The 20,726-nt window shown below is 47.9% G+C and overlaps 1 protein-coding gene across 1 annotated transcript; it reads left to right on the top strand.

The window, feature by feature from the left end:
* Nucleotides 1-255: 255 nt before the first annotated feature.
* Nucleotides 256-18,599, top strand: LOC102820174 (chromosome unknown open reading frame, human C17orf53). Its single transcript, XM_006833709.1, has 10 exons — nucleotides 256-267; nucleotides 1,016-1,066; nucleotides 3,680-4,837; nucleotides 6,216-6,299; nucleotides 13,224-13,364; nucleotides 13,885-13,993; nucleotides 14,200-14,285; nucleotides 14,417-14,539; nucleotides 16,164-16,284; nucleotides 18,508-18,599. Exons 1-10 carry the CDS (start codon nucleotides 256-258, stop codon nucleotides 18,597-18,599), a joined length of 1,977 nt encoding a protein of 658 aa, XP_006833772.1.
* Nucleotides 18,600-20,726: the final 2,127 nt, after the last annotated feature.

Below are 20,726 nucleotides of genomic sequence, written 5' to 3' on the forward strand. Positions count from 1 at the left end.
AGGCCAAGGCCTCGGCGCCCACCCCAGACTGGGCACCCTGGGTCAACCCTCGGGCCGGGGCCGACCAGCGGTCGCCATGGTAATGCTGCGCCCACGCCGGGTTATTCCTGGCTGCCTCTTCCTGGAGCCCCCTGACCTGCGCTCGGGGTAGCAGACCCTCAACCGCGGCCTGGCCAACTCCAGAGCAGGACTAGGGTGTAGACAGGAGCTCGGATGGGGTGGGGAGACCTGGGTGCTGGTTGGAGCTTGGCGCGGATGCGCCGGAAGGTCCTGGGAAGGCACTTCCCGTTCTCCGGGCCTGTTTCCCTCCAGTGACCTTCCTTCTTTTCCTGGAGAACCGTTCATCCTTCTCGGCCTACTCAAACATCACTGAGTAAGCCAACCCCGCAGTGACCCTCTGGACCCTGACCCTTAGATACATGGAGGCGGGGATGCTGCTCTGGTAATGTGGAGGTAGGCACAGCCCAGAGTTCTGGGGTTGACACTCAGCTGGCCTTGCAGTCCTATTGCCTACAAAGAAGGAACCATGGATTGGTGCATCCCACTTTCCTGGGACCCTAGAGTTGGGTTTTGAATGTTGGTTTAGGTAAACAGAAATCACTGGCTTGACATTCAGAAACGAGGCTACTGTGCTGGGCATGCTTGGACTACTGGGGATTTCTTCTATGTGTGCAAAATCCTTAGGCTCCTGTGCACAGTATTGAGTTAAAGAGCAACCCTGCTCTCCTTTGCAACCTTTCTTCTGTCCCCTCCCACTTTCCAGGATGAATGCAAATGGATCTTAGTGGGTTCTTTGACAAGAAAGGATTTTAACTTGTTTAAATCTCTAAATAAATCCTATTTTCTCATCTCATCTCTTATCTCTCTCCCAGCACTAGCAAAAACAAACAAACAAACAAAACAGTATACCCGACAGCCTTGTTGCTAGAATTGGAAAGAAGCAAAGCAGGGAAGACAGTGTGTACTTGCAAAGAGCATTTATTCTCCAACCTCAATTGCTTTGTTTTCCCTGCAGGCACGTAGTTTGCAGAAGCTGTTTGCTGTGGAAGAGGATTTTGAAGATGAGGTAAGAAGTATTGGTGATCAGAGATGGCAGAGAAAATTTGAAGAGATAAACACTCAGATCTGGAACATTTGGGAGCAGCCAAAAACATTTTAGTTGACATTATATCATTTTTGTTCTAGTAGAGGCTGAGAAATGTAAACAACCCACTGAACTGTCTTAGACACAGTAACAGTAAGACTCAGAGATGAATTGCCTTTAAATTCTCAGGGCCCCTGCTTGGAAGCTGTGTCAGGTAGATAGATGATTTAATTCACCTTTCTGATGACACACTTGGGATAGAAAGAATGTTTATGGAAAGCCAGAGACGTATGTTATTGTTGTGATGTGCCATGGAGTCGGTTTGTAGTGACCCTGTACAGGGTTTCCGAGGCTGTAAATCTTTACTGGAGCAGAAAGCCTCATCTTTCTCCCACAGAACAGCTGGTAGTTTCGAACTGCTGACCTTGCGGTTCACAACCCAGTTCGTAAACACTACCAGAGACATATAGGGGACAGCAATAAGTTTGGGGTCACCAACCGACTCAAAGTGCAGTTGAGTCAGTTCCAACTCATAGTGACCCTGTATAGGGTTTTCAAGGAGCTGCTGCTGCATTTGAACTGCAAACCTTGAGGTTAGCAGTCTAATACTTAGCCAGCACCGCACCAGGATTCCTAATGGGCCTATAACAAGGGCAGGTTACTTCATTCTTTGTCCTTTCATTTTCTCTTCAGCAATGAAGGAGTTCCTTTGCTTCAAATGCCCTTCCCTTTCTCCTCTCCCTTTAGTAGATACTCAGTTAGACTGAATCTAGAGCCAGCACCTTAGGATCATCCCTGTCTAGGTCCACCACATACCTATTAAACCTGAATCTCTGGGGATGGGCCCAGACAAGTGTATTTCAATTTCAGACACCACTGATCTCATGATCTCCACAGCCCCCTTTCCTACTCAAATCCTTTTTAGAAAGAAGTAGGATTTAAGTGAATAAAAGCCCAAAGGGGTAACTTAGCCAGCTTAGAGTACAGTACAAACAGCTGGGAGAAAACATCAGTCTGCTGATTGCAGTCTGTTATATATGGGAACCACTGAATCATGTTTATTAGAATAGATTTATTCTGTTTGATCAAAAAACAAACAGCTCAAAACCTGCTTTTTTTTTTTTAAACTCTCTTAGTACTTTACCTAAAAACTCCTACTTAGAACTCATTTTGATATATGTCTAATCTTTGTGCCAGGTATGATGGTAGAGGCTGCACCAGGGACCCTCCTGGAAGCTCAGACCCCATGCTCCCCTTCCTTGGAGGCTTTTGGAAGCTTAGGTTTGAAGGGAACAAGGGACCTTGCCCCAGTCTCTTAAAAACCAGTCTTTGGCTTGTGTCCTTCCCTGAGGCCCAAGGCAGAGGGACAAGGGCACACATGAGTTCTCTTTCTGACTCTGTGTGTCTGTTCCTGCAGCCATAACCTGGGACTAATAATAGTACCCATTCAGAGGACCATTGTGAGAACTGATGGAGAGAATGATGGTAAAGTGCTTACATGGAACCTGGCACCTACCTAATGCAGTTTCAAATGACAGAGACTTGTTTTAGTTATTGCTTGAGGACTTGATTGGTGTTGTCATAGTAGGAGATGTGCCTTTGTCTTTGTCTTGCAACTTTGGAGATCTGTGATTACAGACTGAAAAAAGTGACTGTCTAAGTGACCCTCTGGGGCTTGCCAGGTGATGGCAGGACTGCTAGGCCAGTAGAGGAATTAGGGTGAAGGGTTCTCACAGGTCAAGTTTCCCATTAATGAAAATGGCAGAATGACATCATGTCTGAGCATGCTGTTCAAGAGGAAAAGGATCCATCAATCCACAGGTCATCAGGATTTTAGTCATCATTATTGCTAAACCCTAAAGTGACTCTCTTGATAATATGTAAGACAGGAAAAAAAACCTTTTTGTAGCCCAGACAAATGAATACGGCAGCAAAGAGTGGGGTGGAGGGGACCTTCCTGTCAGTTAAATCAGCAATTCTGATTCAAAAACACCCTCGGAACAGGTCTGTTGCTCTTGAAGGTGTCAATCTCACCTTGCTTCCCAACTGGAATCCATACTTAATTTAACTTGCCTGAAAATCTATATTTAACTTCTGCCTATTTTGCTGGATCCGAGCTCTTGCTGGCTTACTGAAGGCTTTGTGTGCACGGTGTGTGTGTGTGTGTGTGTGTGTGTGTGTGTATGTGTTTCTGTGTTGGCCGTGGGGAATGGGCTGAGGAAGAGAATAGGCAGCATGGCCTGCTGGATAGATCCTTGTAGCACAAACTAGACCCCCAGCAAGCTAATTTCTGTGAGAGGGGTGTGTGACCTTGGGAACTGGTTTGACTCCATGGTGCCCCTCAGATGTTTGCTTCTGCTTCTGTAGCAGCCCCCCCAGAGATTGTAGAAAGAGTTAAGCAACCTGAAGACTTAGCCTTAGAATGTTTCTGCTGGAAGCTGGGCAGTAGGCTCACAGGCAAGATCAAAGGTGCCTGGTTTTTGGCTCGTGTGTTTGCACACATTCACACACACCATCTACCTGAGACAGTGAAAACTGAGCACTTCTTGATTTCCAGATGCCAAGATCCACCATCCTGTCTCTGCTTCTTTGTAGGATTTCTTGTCTGCTGTGGAAGATGCAGAGAACCAATTTGCTGGCGCACAGCTGGTGAATGCTGGAAGCCTGAGACCTATCTCCTCCAAGCCACAGGCCACAGTGCAGGTGCAGCCCTCTGGGTCACCACTGTCACAGCCCCCAGCTCCTTCTGAACCTTCTGGTCTGGGACTGTGCCTGCCTACCTCCAGCATATCTGGGGCCGTCAGGGGCCTCCCGACCACAAGAACTACCCCCTTAAGGCCTGTCTCGACTTCTAACAGCAGCTGGACTGAAAATCAGAGAAGAGGGACGCTGACAGAAGGGTCCAGAGAGCCAGCAAGGCCCCAGTCCTCAGCTCCCTGCCCCTTGCCCACCATGAGGCATGCACAGCGCGTGGTTGGTGGCCTTGAGGGCCCTGAGCAAGATGAATTTGATAAGGTCCTGGCAAGCATGGAGCTAGAGGAGCCTGGTCTGGAGCTGGAAGTCGAAATTAGCAATGAAGACAAAGGAACGCTGCCCACCTGGCAGAGAGAGGACAAGGTATTCACCAAAAAGGCCCGGAGAACTGAGCTGAGTGTATCTTGCTCAAAAGGGCATCTGCATGCCACACCTGGTGGGCAGCCTCTAAATCCAGTTGTCCACCGCAGAACTCCACAGTGCCATTTGAGACCTGGCGCCCCAGATAACCTACCTGTCCCAGCTGCATCAACAGTCCTCACTCAGCAGTGCCACCGGGGAGTCTGTGCCCAAGGCCCCCCTCTTCAAGCACCCCAGCCTCTCCGAACTGCTGGAGGTCTTGTTCAGTGTAGCCCTCAGAACCCTCTCTCCCGCCAGCCACTGCGGTCTCCGGGTGCCTGGTTAAGTGGCAAACCTCGATTTCCGGGACCACGAACTCCCAGCTCAGGCTGTTCTCTTTCAAGCGTTCACTTGGGATTCTGTCCACGAGGGCATCTGGAACCCCAAGCTCCAGTGACTTCTTTAGAGTCACCTGTTGGTACCCCAAAGGGCCCGCATTCCTCCCTGGCTCCCCAAACAGCTCTGCAGACACCCATCGTCACCAACCACCTGGTACAGCTGGTCAGTGCTGCCAACCGACCGCCTCAGTTGCCCACCCACACCACCACCCGAACCAAGACCCGCCGCTTCCCTGGCCCAGCAGGACTCCTGCCACACCAGGTGAGAGATGATGAAGCCAGAGCTCTCAGGACCTCGGTAAGCATGGGAGAGAAGCCGAGTTCCAGCATTCTCCAGTCCAGTCGTAAGGTGTCTTCACTCCTGGAATACAGGGAGGAAGTGGAGAAGGAAGGATTTTCCAAGCTGAAAAAGAAGTAAAAAAAGGGGGAAGGAAGAATAAAATGCTTAGAAAGCCACATACGACAGAGGTGCCGAAAACGCTGAGGATTTACAGCTTTCCTGTTTGTTAGGTTCCTTCCGACTGTGTGTTAGGCCCTAGGGACAAGAAGAGTCACTCACTTATGTTTGTTAAGGACTTGTCCAGGTTAGGCAGTTTGCTGGGAACTGAGAATGCAGAGATAAAAACAGAAATTTTCCCTGTCGTCGGCTATGTACAGGGTAGTGGAAGATGCAGGAGCCATGACTTGGGTGTTGGGGAGGCACTGACCCTGCCTTGGACTTGCTGAGGGGAACTTGGGTGAATGAATAGGAGGTTAATAGGCAGGGGCAGGCACTGTGTTCTGGGGGACATTTTAGCAGTGGGAAGACAGGGAAGAGCATATGCAAAGACACAGAAGAAGAGCACAAGCTTGGAGAGGCACGGCACAGCTCACTTGGCTAGGGTGGTGGTCACGGTGGGGAAGCTGGGCCTGGAAGAGGGACAAGGCTCTGCTAAGAGTTTGGATGTAAGCAGTGTGGGAAGGACAGGCTCCATCCTTGGGATACCAAACCTATTGTTGTCAAGTTGATTTTGACGCAGTGACCATATAGGACAAAGTGGATCTGCCCTCACAGGATTTCTGAGGTGGGGATCTGAACAGAAGCAGGCTGCCACATCTTCCTCCCTTAGAAAGAAAACAGATTTGAACCACCCACCTTTCAGTTAGCATCTGCACCACCAGGGCTCCTTGGTCTTGGGATAGAAACTCTTGAAGATCTCGGTCTGGCTGTGAGACCAGACCACCCTTATCCACCTCACTGGAACAGAGGGTTTGAGCCCATTTTTGTGAATCCAGGGAGACCACCTATGTTCTTCCTGGGCTGGACCTCCCTACAGAAAAGGGCCAGGCCCTTAGAGGGACTTGGGGAAGCCTCCCCTTGGTTCAATATAGGCCTCTTGTCTAGGTTATCACTCCCTTCAGGCAGCTCGGGGTTTTGCTTCTTGGCCAGCTTCAACTTCCTCACATTCCCAAAACGATCCCCAAAGTGTCTTTTTTGAGCTGCTGACAAGGCTCCTGAGACTTCGTTAGGAGAGATGTAATATGTGTTAATTGTCCCTGATAGTTTCCTGAACTCATTATGTAACCCAGACAAGAAGCTATACTTGTAAATAACAGCTGCTGAGTTTGCTCTCACCTTCCCTTTCTCTCTCCCCTCTTAGCAAAGTGGAAAAAATCTGGAGGAGATCATGGTTTCCATGCCCCAAACTCCAACTCATGGTGCGCTGGCTAAATTCCCAACAGAGGTAACGGACTCCGTGTGAGCGCTCACTTCCTGGGCGTCATTTGGGAGTGAGGACTCTCCCTGAATGTTTCAGGAGTTGCAAAGCAGAGTAGAAACCTGGTCTCTGCTGTCACCCATCAGAGGGCAGTTAGGGGAGGTGGCAATTTTAGTGGCATAAAGTGAGGTCTGTTGGGATGGGAGAACAATTAGGTTTGCATGAGCTAAGTGGGACAGAGGTATAATGATGTATATACAACCTTGGAACAACAGGGCTCTGGGATATAGGGATTGAGGCATGGTTGGAATGGGGAAAAACGGGGAAACAATGTTAAGATGCTTGGCAGTCTTTTGAATCTTGATTTCCCTTGCATACCATTATAAAATAGACACTTGAGGGGGAGAGAAAGGAATAGCCAGAAATATCACCATAGAAAGCTTGTAAGTCCGTCTTCTATCTGTATCTAACTGATTGGAATACCTAAAATGGGGCTACAACGTGCCCAGTGAAGGAGGCTTCCTGTGGAGCCTCTGCATTACATAAGACCATAGGTGGAATCCTGAACCACATCCAGAATCTTCTGAGGTGGGAAATTTCCACTTGAAATGACAAGCCGACCAGCCTGGAGCAGCTAGAAGAACAGAACATACTTCTTAAAAGAAAGACCGACAGGGAAAATACAAAACAACAATGGCAGTCCGACTGTTACTATAAGAACAAGCAGGTTGCTTGCTCAGGAGCCATCAAGAAAAGTAGTCGGGTCCCCTCAGGGCAAACTCCCTTCCAAGACTAAGACTCAATGGGAATACATGAGCAGACATGCGCTCTACTGGTGACCATGTTGGTCACTGATAAGGGGAAGTGAGGGAAAACAGCAATGAAGCTGTGAGCTAAGTCCTACCATGTTCAATAGACCCCTGTGAACCTGGGTGGAGACCTGGTTGGCCAGCAGTATGGCAAGACCTGGGGACTCCTGGGCGCAGAGTCAGTGACATAGCCACAGAGGACTATAGTGGATAGTGAAGCATCCAGCTGATAAGAGAGGGCATATGCACAAGAACACCCACACTTACAGATAATACCCACCTGACCTGGCTTCAATGACTGGACGATCAGAACTCAACTAGAAGAAGAAAGAAGAGGGAAAAAAAGAGTAATCTGATAACAGTTTGATGAACTTGACCTACACTTATGGATGCAGTAGCTTAAAAGAGGGAACAAATCTTTACAGTGAAGATCATTCCCACCCCTTCGATACATAGGGTACACAGGGATGGGCAACTTGGACATTGGCTACCCAGAATTGGGGGGGGCTACAGAGACAAGAAGTGACTGGCTTACAAGCTTTCAAGAGGGAGCCTATATCCAGAGGGCACAGAGGAAGGTAGAATCTCCACTGAGTAGTATCCAATCTTTCTGGGTGGGGCTGATGCAAGGAGATGAGGATAGCACTCATGTGGCACATAGTGTGAATAATTGCTATCATACTAACTGTGAGGGTTGGAAATGTAAAGGTAGACGTTTTGAAGCAAAAGGAGGGGAGTGATTGACTTTGCAGTCCAGGAGCAGAGGTCTCTGGGACCATCAAGGGACAAGAGCAGAGTGCGGGACCCTACCCAGAGAAACAGTGACACCAGAAATGGAGGCAGAGACAATGATGTGGAGAGGTGGAACAGCTGGGAACTCTAGACCCAGAGAGGGAGAGGGGCTGTGTGCAGGCTTACAGAGTATACTCTTTGGTTAGTTGATGATGCATGGAGGGGACTGTAACCATGGCAATGAAACGATATATGATATAGGATGAATGTAAAGCTAGTGTTCTCCCATGTAAACGATCACATAATTCACAATAAAAATTTTTTTTTTTTTTTAAAGTGACGCCTGTTCTGATGTTGGACTCCTGGTGTGGCGCTGTAGGATCTGCACTGGACTTTAAACCATAAAGTCAGCAGTTCATATCCACCAGCTGCTCCTTGGAAACCCTATACAGGGTCACTATGAGTCAGAACCAACTTGATGACCCTTACAATAGCAACAACAATTGTGATGCTAGCCAGACCCTGAACAATGCCATGGATCTAAGCTCCTTCTTCCCATAGAGGAGGAAAGGGTACCTTCTTGGGCTCTGGGAGCTCAGCTGGGAAGGCCCTGACTTCATTTTGCCTCCACTGTTTTCTTTTGGTGGGGTAGGATGCATCCTTCCTCCTCCCTGGGATTCTTTCTGAAGTGCTCTGTCGTCAGACTCAATTTTGTTTTTTCTGTTTGCCAGAGCACCCCAAATCTATCAGTCCATTTTAGAACCAAAGCGGTAAATGTCCACCTGGATTCAAAGTATTTAGTAATGTAAGATAATTAATGATTGTTGTTAAGTGCCGTCAAGTGCATTCCAACCCATAGTGACTCTGAATAAGATTTCCACGGAGCAGCTGGTGAGCTTGAACCACCAATCTTGTGGCTCCAACCAAGTTTACACTCCAGCGCATTAACCCATAGTGTGTCCCTTTGGTGGGTGATATGAGTTAGGGTTAGGACTATAGCTAGGTCTAGGCTAGGCCTGAGACTTTAGTGTTAGAATTCTGGTTAGGGCTAGGGCTGGTGTTAGCAGTAGGGAGTTGGGCTAGGACTAGGAGTAAGGCATGGTTTCATTTTAGTGTTACAGTTAGGTTTCTTTTTATTTTACTTTTTTGCTTGAAATCTACTTGATTATAACTACATTATTCCTTCTTTTAATTTTTCTTTTTTTGTTTTTTTGCTGCTGTTGTTGCAAACTGGTATCTTTGGTTCCCTATTTTCAGTCTTGTTGGTTTGCTTTCTTTTGAATATTTCTACATCTGGATTGAGTTCAGGGAGATATTGTCATGGATGATGTCTCAGATTGTTATCTGGTATTGTTGGTTCTCTGTCCAAAGAACTCCCTTTAGCATTTTTTAGTAAGGTTTTTAAAATTCCTGTTCAAATTTTGGAAATGTCCTAATTTCATCATCATATTTGGTGGATATTTTGCTGGGTATATGGTTCTTGGTTGGCAATTTTTTTCTTTCACAGTTTTATGTATGTTATCCCATTGTCGTCTTGTCTGCATGGGCTCTGCTGAGAAATCAGAGCTTAGTCTTGGTAGTTCTCCTTTGTGAGTAACTTTTAGTTGCGCTCAGAATGTTTTCCTTGTCTTTGGGTTTGAAAAATTTGACTGTAGTAAGTTTTGGTGATTGTCTTTTGATGTTTGGAGTTGGTTTATGATGTCTTGAATGCCTGTCTTCTCACCTGTCATGAGGGAAGTTTTCTTCCATCAATTCTTAGATCATTTTCTCTGTTTTTTGTTTTTGTTTTTTGTCACTTCCTGTTCTGGATTTTCAGTTACACCTAAGTTATTCCTCTTTATAGGGTCCCAAATAAATCTTAGGCTTTCTTTGGAGTTTTAAATTCTTTTTTTTTAAATTGTTTCTCTGTTGTTTTAAGTACCTTTAAGTCTGTTCCAACTCATAGCAACCCTATATAGAGTTTCCAAGGAGCAGCTGTTGAATTTGAACCACCAACATTGTGATTCAGACCAACCTTGTAGTCCAGTGCTTATCTTACAGCGCCACACTTCTAGGAGGCTAATATTGAGAGATTTGTCTTCAAGCTCAGTAATTCAGGCTTCCATTGATTCAATTGTACTTCTTTCTTCTTTGCCCTTTCAATGCACTATTTCTAATTCTTAGTCTTGATGTTCTGGTTCTAATTGCAGTTTTTGTGTATTGTTTACTATTTTTCATTCCTTTTGTCAGTTCTTATAGTGTTTTCTTGAATTCTAAATTTTTTTGTATGTTCTTCTTGCTTTCCTTGATCTTTTTCTTAATCCACTAAGGGTGTCTAAGTAGCATTCTTTTAAACTCCTAATCAAACGGGGTTTTTAAAAATGTTTTATTGTGAATTATGTGATGGTTTACATGAGAGAATGTTAGTTTTACATTCATCTTATCGTGTATCGTTTCATTGCCATGGTTACAATCCCTCCATGCATCATCAACCAACCAAAGAGTATACCCTGCAATCCTGCTCGCCAGTCGTCAGCACACAGCTCCTCTCCCTCTCTGGGTCTAAAGTCCCCAGCCACTCCATCTCTCCACGTCATTATCTCTGCCTCCATCTCTGGCGTCACTGCTTCTCTGGGTAGGGTCCCGCTCTCTACTCTTCTCCCTTGATGCTCCCAGGGACCTCCGCTCCTACACTGCAAAGTCAAATCACTCCCCTCCTTTTGCTACAATGCGTCTACCTTTACATTTCCAACCCTCACAATCAGTCCTGATAACAATTTTTCACTACTGTATCACAAGAGACCTAGCCACATTGCATTTCCTTTCATCAGCCCCACCTAGACAGATTGGATTCTACTCAGTGGAGATTCTACCTTCCTCCATGCCCTCTGGATCTAGGTTCCCTCTTGAAAGCTGGTAAGCCAGTCACTTCTTGCCTTTGTAGCCCCCCATTTTGGGTAGCCAATGTCCAAGTTGCCCATCCCTGTCTACTCTTGTGTATGGAGGTGTTGAGAATGATCCTTGCTGTAAAAATTTGTCCCCTCTTTCGAGCTACTGCATCCATAAGTAATGGTCAAGTTCATCAAATTGTATCAGATTACTCTTTTTTTCCCTCTTCTTTCTTCTTCTAGTTGAGCTCTGATAATCTAGTCATTGAAGCCAGGTCAAGTGGGTATAATCTGCAGTGTGGGTGATCTTGTGCATATGCCCTCTCTTCTTATCAGCTGGATGCTTCGCTCTTCATGCTAGTCCTCTGTGGCTATGTCACTGACTCCAGGCCCAAGAGTCCCCAGGTCTTGCCACACTGCTGGCCAACCAGGTCTCCACCTGCGTTCACAGGAGTCTATTGAATGTTGTAGGTTTAGCTCTCAGCTTCATTGCTGTTTTTCTCTCACTTCCCCTTATCAGTGACCAACGTGGTCACCAATCAGAGTGTGTATTCCCATTAAGACTTAGTCTTGGAAGGGGTTTTGCTCTGAGGGGACCCGACCACTTGCCTTGATATCTCCTGGGCGAGCAACTTGCTTTTTCTTGTAGTAATCAGTTGGGCTGCCTATATTGTTTAGTATTTTTCCTGTTGACCTTTCTTTCAAGAAGTATCTTCTGTTCTTCTAGCCACTCTAGGCTGGTCTGCTTTTTTAAAAAAATGTTATTGTCAATTGAGTGCTAGTTGACATGGGAATATATCAATTTTACACTCATCATTTCATTGCAATGATTGCAGCATTATTCAACAGTATTTGCTTCTATTCCCTGTGTTGTTTTTTTGGGGGGTGGAGGTGGGGATGTACACAAAAACACTCAGGAATATATCATCATTTAAACAACTGAAGGGCACATTCTACTCTACAAGCCTGCCTTCTGGCCACCAGCACCTCGTCGCCAGCACACAGCCTTTCTCTTCCCATTAGTCTAGAGTCCTCAGCTGCTCTCTCTCTCCACATCCTCATCTTTGTCTCCATCTCTGGTGTCTGCTTCTCTGGAGAGGGTCCCACATTCCGCTCGTGCTCTTCTCTCTTGATGGTCCTAGGGTCCTCTGTTCCTGGACTGTAAGATTAACTACTCCCCTCTTTTTCTTACAAACCTTCTACCTTTACAGTTGGGACAGTCGCAATTAGTCATGATAACAATTATTATTGAATCATAAGAATCTTCTCTCCATGTCTTTCACCAGACCCATCTAGACAAGATGAAAACTATTCAGTGGGGATTCTACCTTCTCCCAGCACACTCTGAAACTAAACTCCCTCTTGAAAACTTGTAAGCCAGTTACTGTGTGCCTTGTAACCCCACCATTTTAGGTAGTCAATGTCTAAGTTGCCTGTGCCATCAACTCTGTACACAGAGGGGATAGGATTGATCTTTGATGTGAAGATTCCGTCTCTCTGAGTTGGTATTTTGAGCGACTACATCCTTTCTGATATTTTCTGACTCTGTATTTTGGTCACTGTTTGAGACACTCTGTCTTGTTTCTTCCTGTAAGCTCAAAACGTCTGTTTTCTCCAAGACATTGTGGTAGTGTATATGTATTAACTGATGATTGTATGTCGTGTTCTCTCAGGCCCTCACCACCTATCTCCTGGTGGATGTGATAGAGACCGAAGTGTGACTGCAGTTCTCCATTCTCTGTGTGGCATAGCTCAGGGCAGGTTCACGGGCCAAGGCTGTGTAGGAGGGACTGCCATAGGCTACTGGGTTGGCAAAGACAGTGACTGGACACGCCCCCAGCTACCAAGAAGGAATGGAACAAGGGAGAAGGGCACCCCCTTGGCACCATCCTCCAGCCATGTCCTGTACCTGCAGGCCACTGTATGCACAGCCCCTCTCAAAAGCTTCAGATGGCTGTGCTGCTCCACACCATCTCATAGCCTGCCTGTTTAAGATGGCCGTGCCGCTCCACGCCAGCTCATAGCCTGTCTGTTTAAGATGGCCATGCCGTTCCATGCCAGCTCATAGCCTGCCTGTTTAAGATGGCCATGCCGCGCCACGCCATCTCATAGCCTGCCTGTTTAAGATGGCCGTGCCGCTCCACGCCAGCTTATAGCCTGCCTGTTTTCTCTCTTCCCTGCTCCTATTCAGCTTCCTCTTCCAGCCGGCACTCAGTCCACCTCTCTGTTCTGTCCTCTGAAGCTCAGGGTCCCAGGACCACCATGTATACTGTTTCATTCGGTCTCCCATGACTTTGTTGTAGAGGGTCTGCTCAGTGTGGCTGCCTACTCTGCCATCTTACCACAGAAGTCCCTTTTTTTTCATAACAACCTTTCCTATAGTCGCTTAGTAAAAGAAGTGATAGGCAACAAGACATCACCTACGATGTTCTGGGTTTGGTGCTAAATAAGAGGAGGAACCGTGGTCCCCGGTCACCCTGCCCTCCTGTCTCAGTTGGGGGCTGTAGCCCATTAAAACAGGTTCCCCTCTGCTCTGGTACCAGATTGTCGCTAGTTCCCAGACATCGGTAGAGGAGGATTTTGGGCGAGGACCCTGGCTGAGCATGAAATCGTCTCTGGGCTTGGATGAGAGAGACCCCAGCTGTTTCCTCTGTACATGCAGTATCATCATGGTGTTGCGGAAGGTAAGGGCCATGGGACCATTTCTCTTCCTGTCTCCAGCCAATGCCCACCTTCAGAAGGGAGCCATCTCTCTGTCCCTCTGACTGTGTCTTCACTTCCCTGCCATCTACAGTGCTGGGCAAGAGAGGGGGCATATGGGTGTATCTATACACTTCTGGGCCCCTGAGTTGGGGAGGTAAGCACACTGCTGCCCTTTTAGCTCCCAGTGGTTCCAAGCCTGGTGCAGACACTTGCCGGGCCATGTGCTAACGTAGCCCTGCCTGGGGTCTGTGTGGTGTAGTGCTGCATGGATATGGAGACACAAAAAAGGAGTCAGGGGAGCAGTCAGGGACTTGTTAGCTTCAGCTCTGCCAAAAAGAGATGGAATGATCCCATAAACTGCACCTACGTAGAGCGTCCCCTTTGCTTTCCACAAAGGAAGATCACCACCCTTCCACCCCCTGGTTGTCTGGTACATCTAGAAACTTGGGAAATTACAAGTGGTCCCTGGCTGGCTCAGCAAATGTCTCTCCTTATAAACAGGCTGCCCTAAAGCAGTTGCCCAGGAACAAGGTCCCCAACATGGCGGTGATGATCAAGTCCCTGACTCGGAGTGCAATGGACGCCAGCGTGGTTTTCAGGGACCCCACAGGTGAGGAGTTTGGTCCTGGGGAGTGTCTGATGGGTGCTCCCTGTTGAGATGAGGTGAGGGAGGGGTTCACCCTCTCCACTGGCAGCCTGGAAAATGGAGGCAGTACTCAGCCCACTTCCCAGCCAGACCCCAGACCAACCTCTGTGCTGCCTGGACCCACCACTTTCCTATAGTTGCTTAGTAAGAGGTCCCTGTGGTGTTTGCAGGGGAGATGCAGGGCACGGTGCACAGGGCGCTGCTGGAGACCCGCCCAAATGAGCTGAAGCCAGGCTCAGTGCTGCTGCTGAAGCAGGTAGGAGAGCCCCTTCCCTGTCGGGCTGCCTGCCCTAAGACCAGGCAACGAGTGACTGGAGCCAAGGCAAGGTGCATTGGCAGCCCCTACTGTTCCAGCAGGGCACTGACCCACACCTTCCTCTACTCCAGATTGGAGTCTTTTCCCCTTCACTCCGGAATCACTACCTCAATGTGACACCCAGCAACCTGGTCCATATTTACAGCTCCGATTCTGCGGACACGAACCTCAGGCCATCTCAGCCCTTCCCCCAGGTAAGGGGGGCGGGGTAAGATGAGATGGGAACTGATGGTGCTCTCTCTCCCCTGGACTTTGGACTACTTCCCCTCCTCCACCTTGGGGAGTAGAGGTGTGAGGGAGGCAGTTGCTCAGGGGTGAAGAAGCACCTTTGAGGACAGGGCTGCTTCCTCCTGTCCCTGGCCCAGACAGTTTGTAGAGGAGCAGCTGGCTTCTTGGCGATCCCTGTGTCCCATGGCAGCCTTGAGCATCTGAGGAGTTAGGAGTCACTTGAGAACTAATAAAGTTGAGGGTCCACAGTGGGGTGGGAAATGACTGCAGTGACAGAGAACGGTGAGCTCCAGATGACCTGTCAGGTGAACCAGTACTCGCTCTGCACCTTCTTTCCTGACCTCCACCTGTGCTAGGTAACAGGAACCCCACCCAGAACTTGGGGGGATACCTCTTTTGGGAACTGAGGTGAGCATTTGTGATCTGTGTGAGTTGAATGGGCTTCCAGCCAGGGTGAAGGTGTACAGCTTGGCCTTTCTTGGCACGTGGCATCACCTCTGTGGCCACACCTGCCCTTCCTGGGATCTGGGAGTATTGTCATCGCCTGGCCTGGGGCTCAGGACCTGGGTCTTAGCCGATAATCTGTACTATGTCCTTGGGCAAGCCTGGTCCCCTCCCCTGCTGTTGCATTATCTAGGAAATGAGGTTAGGCTTGGTAACCTCTGGGAACCCTTGAGCTCTGCCTTTCTACTTCTCTTTCTCTCATTTTCCCCTTCTGCTCCATGTCCTCTCCAAAGTATGTCACCTCCCAACTTCTTTAAATTTCAAGTCATCCATACTCATTGGGCAAAACTGAAATGGAGCAAAACAAAGTAAAAGTGACAACTCACCCTTCCCCACTCCAGCCCCTACAGCAGGGGTGGGCTGTGTAAGGCCCACAAAATCATTTGGTCTGGCCCTGCCGAGGCAACTGCAGTTCCAGCCATTACATTCAGGGTGAATTAATGATATAAGTTTGAGTAATTATAGCAGGCTAATTTTTAAGTTGATATTTTCGTATGGCCCACAAATGACGTTATAAATATCCAAGTGGCAGGAAAAAGGTTCCCCACCTCTGGTCTACTGCTACACATGATTAACAGTCTAGTTACCAGTTTTCATTACCTGCTCATATGTTACCTGTTTATGGGATTTCTAAAGCTTTAAATCTTCGTGGCAACAGAAAGCCTCATCTTTCACCTAAGGTGCAGTTGGTGCGTTCAAACTGTAGACCTTGTGATCCGCAGTCCAGTGTTTATCGTATGGAGTTGGCAGATGATTTTTAGTCCCTGGCCAACACAACACATTCCTGAATGAGCTCTTCACTTTAGCCCAGTTAAATGCATTCCATAAAACATTAGATACAAACAGAATTAGGAAAGAAAATCCTCCAAACATTCTGTTACTGAATTACCTGCTGTTTTGGATGTTCAGTGTTTGGCTCCCTCCTCTCAGCAGGGGCTGACAGCTGGCTGGTCCCTGTCCCACTCCTTCACTGTGTCTCTTTCCTGAGCTATCCACCTTTGTCCTCTGAGGTGGTCTGGGTGAAGGCGGTACCATCAAGGGATTTCAGAGGCTCAGGCATTGGTAATCCGGATCCTCTACCTGCAGGATTTAGGAAGCTTCCATGGCAGCCCCCAGCATGATGTGGATGCCAAGTCTGAGGTGGGCCTTAGACCACCACAGAACCCGGAGGTCGGGACACCCCTCGAGGAAGAGCTCTCGGGAGCAGGTGAGGCAGTCAAGTCCTCCGGGAGCTAGAAAGGCTTTCCCTCTTTGTCACATTTTATTTATTGTGTTTTTTGTGAACGTTTACACAGCAAATTAGGCTCCCATGTGCTAATTTCCATACAGATGGGTCAATGACATTAGCTACATTTTTCACAGTGTGTCCACATTTTCTTTCATTGTGTCTGGTTGTTCCATTTCCAGTACTCTAGTGTACCTGCCCCCTCCCTTCACATCTTCACATCTGTACTTTGGATACAATGTTGATCTTTTGAACTCATAACCAAAAAAAACCCCAAACAAACGAACCCATTACCATCAGGTCAGAGACTCTTCCATGTGAGAATGTTGTTATTAAGTGCTAACAATTTGGTGCCGGCTCATAGCAATCTGTATAGGGTTTTCAAGGAGTGGCTGGTGGGTTTGAATCACCGAGTTTGCAGCTAGCTGTTCAGTGCTTATCCTACAGCGCCATACCAGGACTTCTTACATGTGATAGGGTCCACATAAAGCACATACACATGAGATCCACAGGGCTCCCCAATTTCTAGATCATGTGCTATTAGCCACCAAATGAATAGGCACTGTCTTTATGCCCTCCTTGGAGTCTTCTGGGGGCCGATCACCAGAACACAAGGCAGATTTCCCTATCCTGATTAAGCTCAGAGGCCCTTTAGGGAGGAGACCAAACCAGGTTATTACCATCTTGGGGACAAGCCAACTGATTGCTCAGGAGGTAACATCACCCAGATGATGACCATAGTCCTTCAGTGCTTTAATTCCAGTATTGTGGCTCCCAAGTTCATGGCATTATAGGGGTTAAAGGGCTTCTCACACGAAACAAATTCACAGTAGACCAGTGGATAAACCAGAAAGCTGATTTGCTTGTATCCTATGAAAAAGTATCTGCCCCTAATGCTGGAATTTTGCATTGTCTGGGAACTTGCACTCTCTTTGTAAATAAACTTGCTGACAAGCCAAATCATCTTCAGAAGATTGCTGGCAGTCATGGGGTAGCCTTCTGGTGGAATTAGCTGCTGTAGTGTATTCGCATCCACTATAGGGACAGCTCCTGGTGTGGCACTGTAGGAATAAGCACTAGACTGCTAACCACGAGGTTGGCAGTTTAAACCCCCCAGGCGATCCTTGGAAACCCTATAAAGGGTCATTATGAGTCAGGACCATCTTGATGGTACTTAACAACATGGGGATGGATCTGCCAAACAGGCAAACTGCTAGCAGTGACTTCCTTCTATGGCTTCCTGATGCCATCCATTCAGTGAATGTTTTGTAGTTGGAAACAGTGGCTCTGAGAGTCCAATGGAGTGTGAGTGTGCTTACCTGGGGCAAGTGGTTTTTCCTCTTTAAGCCCTGTTCATTCCGGTCAAGTGGGTATTACAACAGGAACTACCATTGTAAACTTCGTAGTAAGTTAAGGGACTTAATAAATGAACAGTGTAATGTTCTTGGAGTCCTGGTGTGGTGCTGTAGGAGAAGCTCTGGACTGCAAGGTCGATTTGAACTGGAAGGTCAGTGGTTCAAACCTACCAACCACTCCTTGGAAACCCTGACCAGCATTGCCGTGAGTTGGAACCAACTTAATGGCACTTAACAATAACAACAACGTGCTGTGCTTGGCCCTGTACTGTTGTTAACATATTAGCAACAGCGATTACGGGGGACCAGCTCTATTTCCAAATCGCAGACGTGACCCCTTATCTGAGAGCTGTAGGCAGGGACAGGGCAGGGACAGTTACTCTACGTCCTTATGCCCACACCAGCATGTTGGAACAGGGGGTAATGTCTCCCACATTTCAGATGAGAATCGGTTTAATGAACTGTGGTTCTGAACACAATTAATGGCTTTTCCCGGCCCTGTTTCTCCTTCCATCAAAGAGAGCGCTGTCTTAGTGGCTGTTGAAGCCTTCTAGCTCAGGCACTGTGCTTCTGGGTGGAAATAGAACTATTGAGGCCCAGGGGACTGCTCTTTCGCAGAATGGCCTGAGGATTATGCCTCTGCCTTTAGTTGTGTATTGGGTATATGGGAAGCAGAGGGAAACTGGAAGGCAAGCCAACATCAGGCTTGTTAGGATGGACCCCATTGCTCAGGGAGAGCCACCTTACCAGCTCTACACCTAAGCACAGGCCTTTCTGCGAGGCCGGAGCTGAATCATGTGAAGCCCTAATGTTGGCACTAACCCCCACCCCCACCCCGCTCCCTCTGCAGATGACCTGGATGGACTTCTGAGTGAGCTCCCTGAGGACTTCTTCTCTGGGACCAGTAGTTGGGACTGCCCCAAGGCAGGGCACCCGCCTTGAGCAGGCAGCCTCTCAGTGCCCAGGCAAAGCTTGGGATGTGTCTGATCATGTCGGAGAGAAGATGACCAGCGAGACTGGAGAATACGCCAAGAGTGGGGCTGCTCTGGTTGCTCCCACACTGGCAGCTTCCCTGAGACCGCCCTGCCCTGCTCTCCAGGATTCAGCACTGCCATCCTGTTGTGACTTCATTGGCATTCCGGAGCTTGGCCCAAGACGGGCTTTCCAGTCCTCTGGTGCATTTGTCCTTCTCCTGCCAACAGGAAAAGTCTGTCACCTCCAGTGTTCCTCTCCCTGCCTCTACTTGACTTCAGGGACTTTGGATATCATGTCCTCATCCTTCTACTCCCTAGCCCCTGGACAGCTGAGTAGCAGAGAGGAGCCAGACCACAGCAGTGGCAGCCTGTCCCTTCTGACTAGGAAAGGCCCCACTCAGACTTGCCTTTGCTTTGTCTTGTGAGGCCCATAGCTGCCCAGGCTGCCCAGGGCCAGGGGTGTGGGCTGCTGTGTCTTGTTCTGAAATAAAGCAGCCTTGCTTCACCTGCCTCTCCTTCCTTTCCACTCTGTCGGGGGGCCCAGGGCAGAGCAGGGCTTAGGCAGAGGCACAGGCCAGGGCACAGCCAAGCAGTTCTTTTTTTTTTATAAATAAACTTTCTATTTAGACAAGTTTAGATTTACAGAAGAAGGGAATAGTTATAGTGCCCATCTATCCCATATCCAACTTGCCCTATTAGCATTTTACGCTCCTGTGACGTACTGGTATGCTGTGGGTTAACGTGCTGCACTGTAAGATCAGTTTGAACCGCAAGGGCAGTGGTTCAAGCTCACCAGTCGCTCCTAGGAAACCCTATACAGGGTCGCTATGAATCAGAACAGATTCAATTCAACAGCACTGAACAACAGCGGTACATTAGTCATGATGAATGGACCAGTATGGATGCATAATTATTAACCAAAGTCCCTGCTTTATATTTCCTCAGTTCCCTAATGTCTTTTTTTCTGTCCCAGGAACCCAGCCAGGATAGTACAGATATTTAGTTGTCATGTCTCCCTAGGCTCCTCTTGGCTGGGGAACGCTTTCTGAGGCTTTGTTTAAGTGACTGGCAGCTTGGAGAACCAGGCAGGATATTGTAAGGTTTCCCTCTACTGAACTTTGATGTTTTTGATCATTAGAGTGGGTGATGGTTTGGGGAAGACAGCACAGAGAACGTGTCATTCTCAGGTGTACATATTAATCAGCCTGCCATCACTTTTGATGATGACCTTGACTGCTGACAGCTAGTATTGGTCAGGTCTCCACTGGAAAGTTACCCACCCCCCTTCCTCTTTGGGAAGAAGCCATCTGAGTAGTCCACACTTACGGATTGGGAATTAATGGTCCAACTCCTTAAGAATGGCATATCTATATAAATAACTTGGAATTCTTGGGAGTTTTGTCAATCTTCTTGTTTATTTATATCAGTATGGACTTAAAGATATTTTGTTACACTTTGGGCTGTTTTGTTGCCAAGGAACTCTTCATCACTGTACCACCTTTCAAATCCAGGTTGGGACAAGGGTCATGGGTAGGGTGTAATAGGTCCAATTTTACCAAGTTGCCAACATCCCTAGTGTGACTGCCAGCCTTCTCTGCCTCTTGGTCTCAGCCTTCACTAAACAAATGAGAGCTGGGGGCCTCCTGTGGGCTCCACATTGCAAGGGTGTGTGTATGTGGGTGTGTGGGTGTGTGGCTGCAATGTATTAAACTCCCTTTCCCAAAGAGAAGTTAATTCCATGGATCCCAGTCTTAGGCTGAAGTGAGCTGTAAGAACTCCATACTCAGCTGGCTGCTGATCCCACTTGGATGCTTTTCTAGAAAGCTTTTGTGCTCCTAGACCAGGAGCCCTTTGCACTCCCATTTGGTCTGCTTGCCTGAGCAGACTGCACTTCTTACCCACCTCCCTTCCTCCCCCACTCTCTCCCCAGCTCTGCCTTGATGCTGTAGATATGGGCCAGAGCCCCCTAGTGTATGTGGTCTTTCTGTACCTAGCCCACTCTGTACCTCTGGCTGCAGTACCCTCTCCCTGGCTGGGCCCCTGAGCTCTGATCTCCACTGCTCACAATCTTGGTTGATCCCACAAATGCTTTATG

This window comes from Chrysochloris asiatica, unplaced genomic scaffold (genome assembly GCF_000296735.1).
Source record: "Chrysochloris asiatica unplaced genomic scaffold, ChrAsi1.0 scaffold00007, whole genome shotgun sequence".
NCBI classification, from domain to species: domain Eukaryota; kingdom Metazoa; phylum Chordata; class Mammalia; order Afrosoricida; family Chrysochloridae; genus Chrysochloris; species Chrysochloris asiatica.

Coding starts and splice junctions, on each gene's coding strand:
- LOC102820174 (XM_006833709.1), top strand. Junction 13,365..13,884: donor TCATCATGGTGTTGCGGAAG/GTAAGGGCCATG, acceptor CCTTATAAACAG/GCTGCCCTAAAGCAGTTGCC. Junction 14,540..16,163: donor CATCTCAGCCCTTCCCCCAG/GTAAGGGGGGCG, acceptor CTCTACCTGCAG/GATTTAGGAAGCTTCCATGG.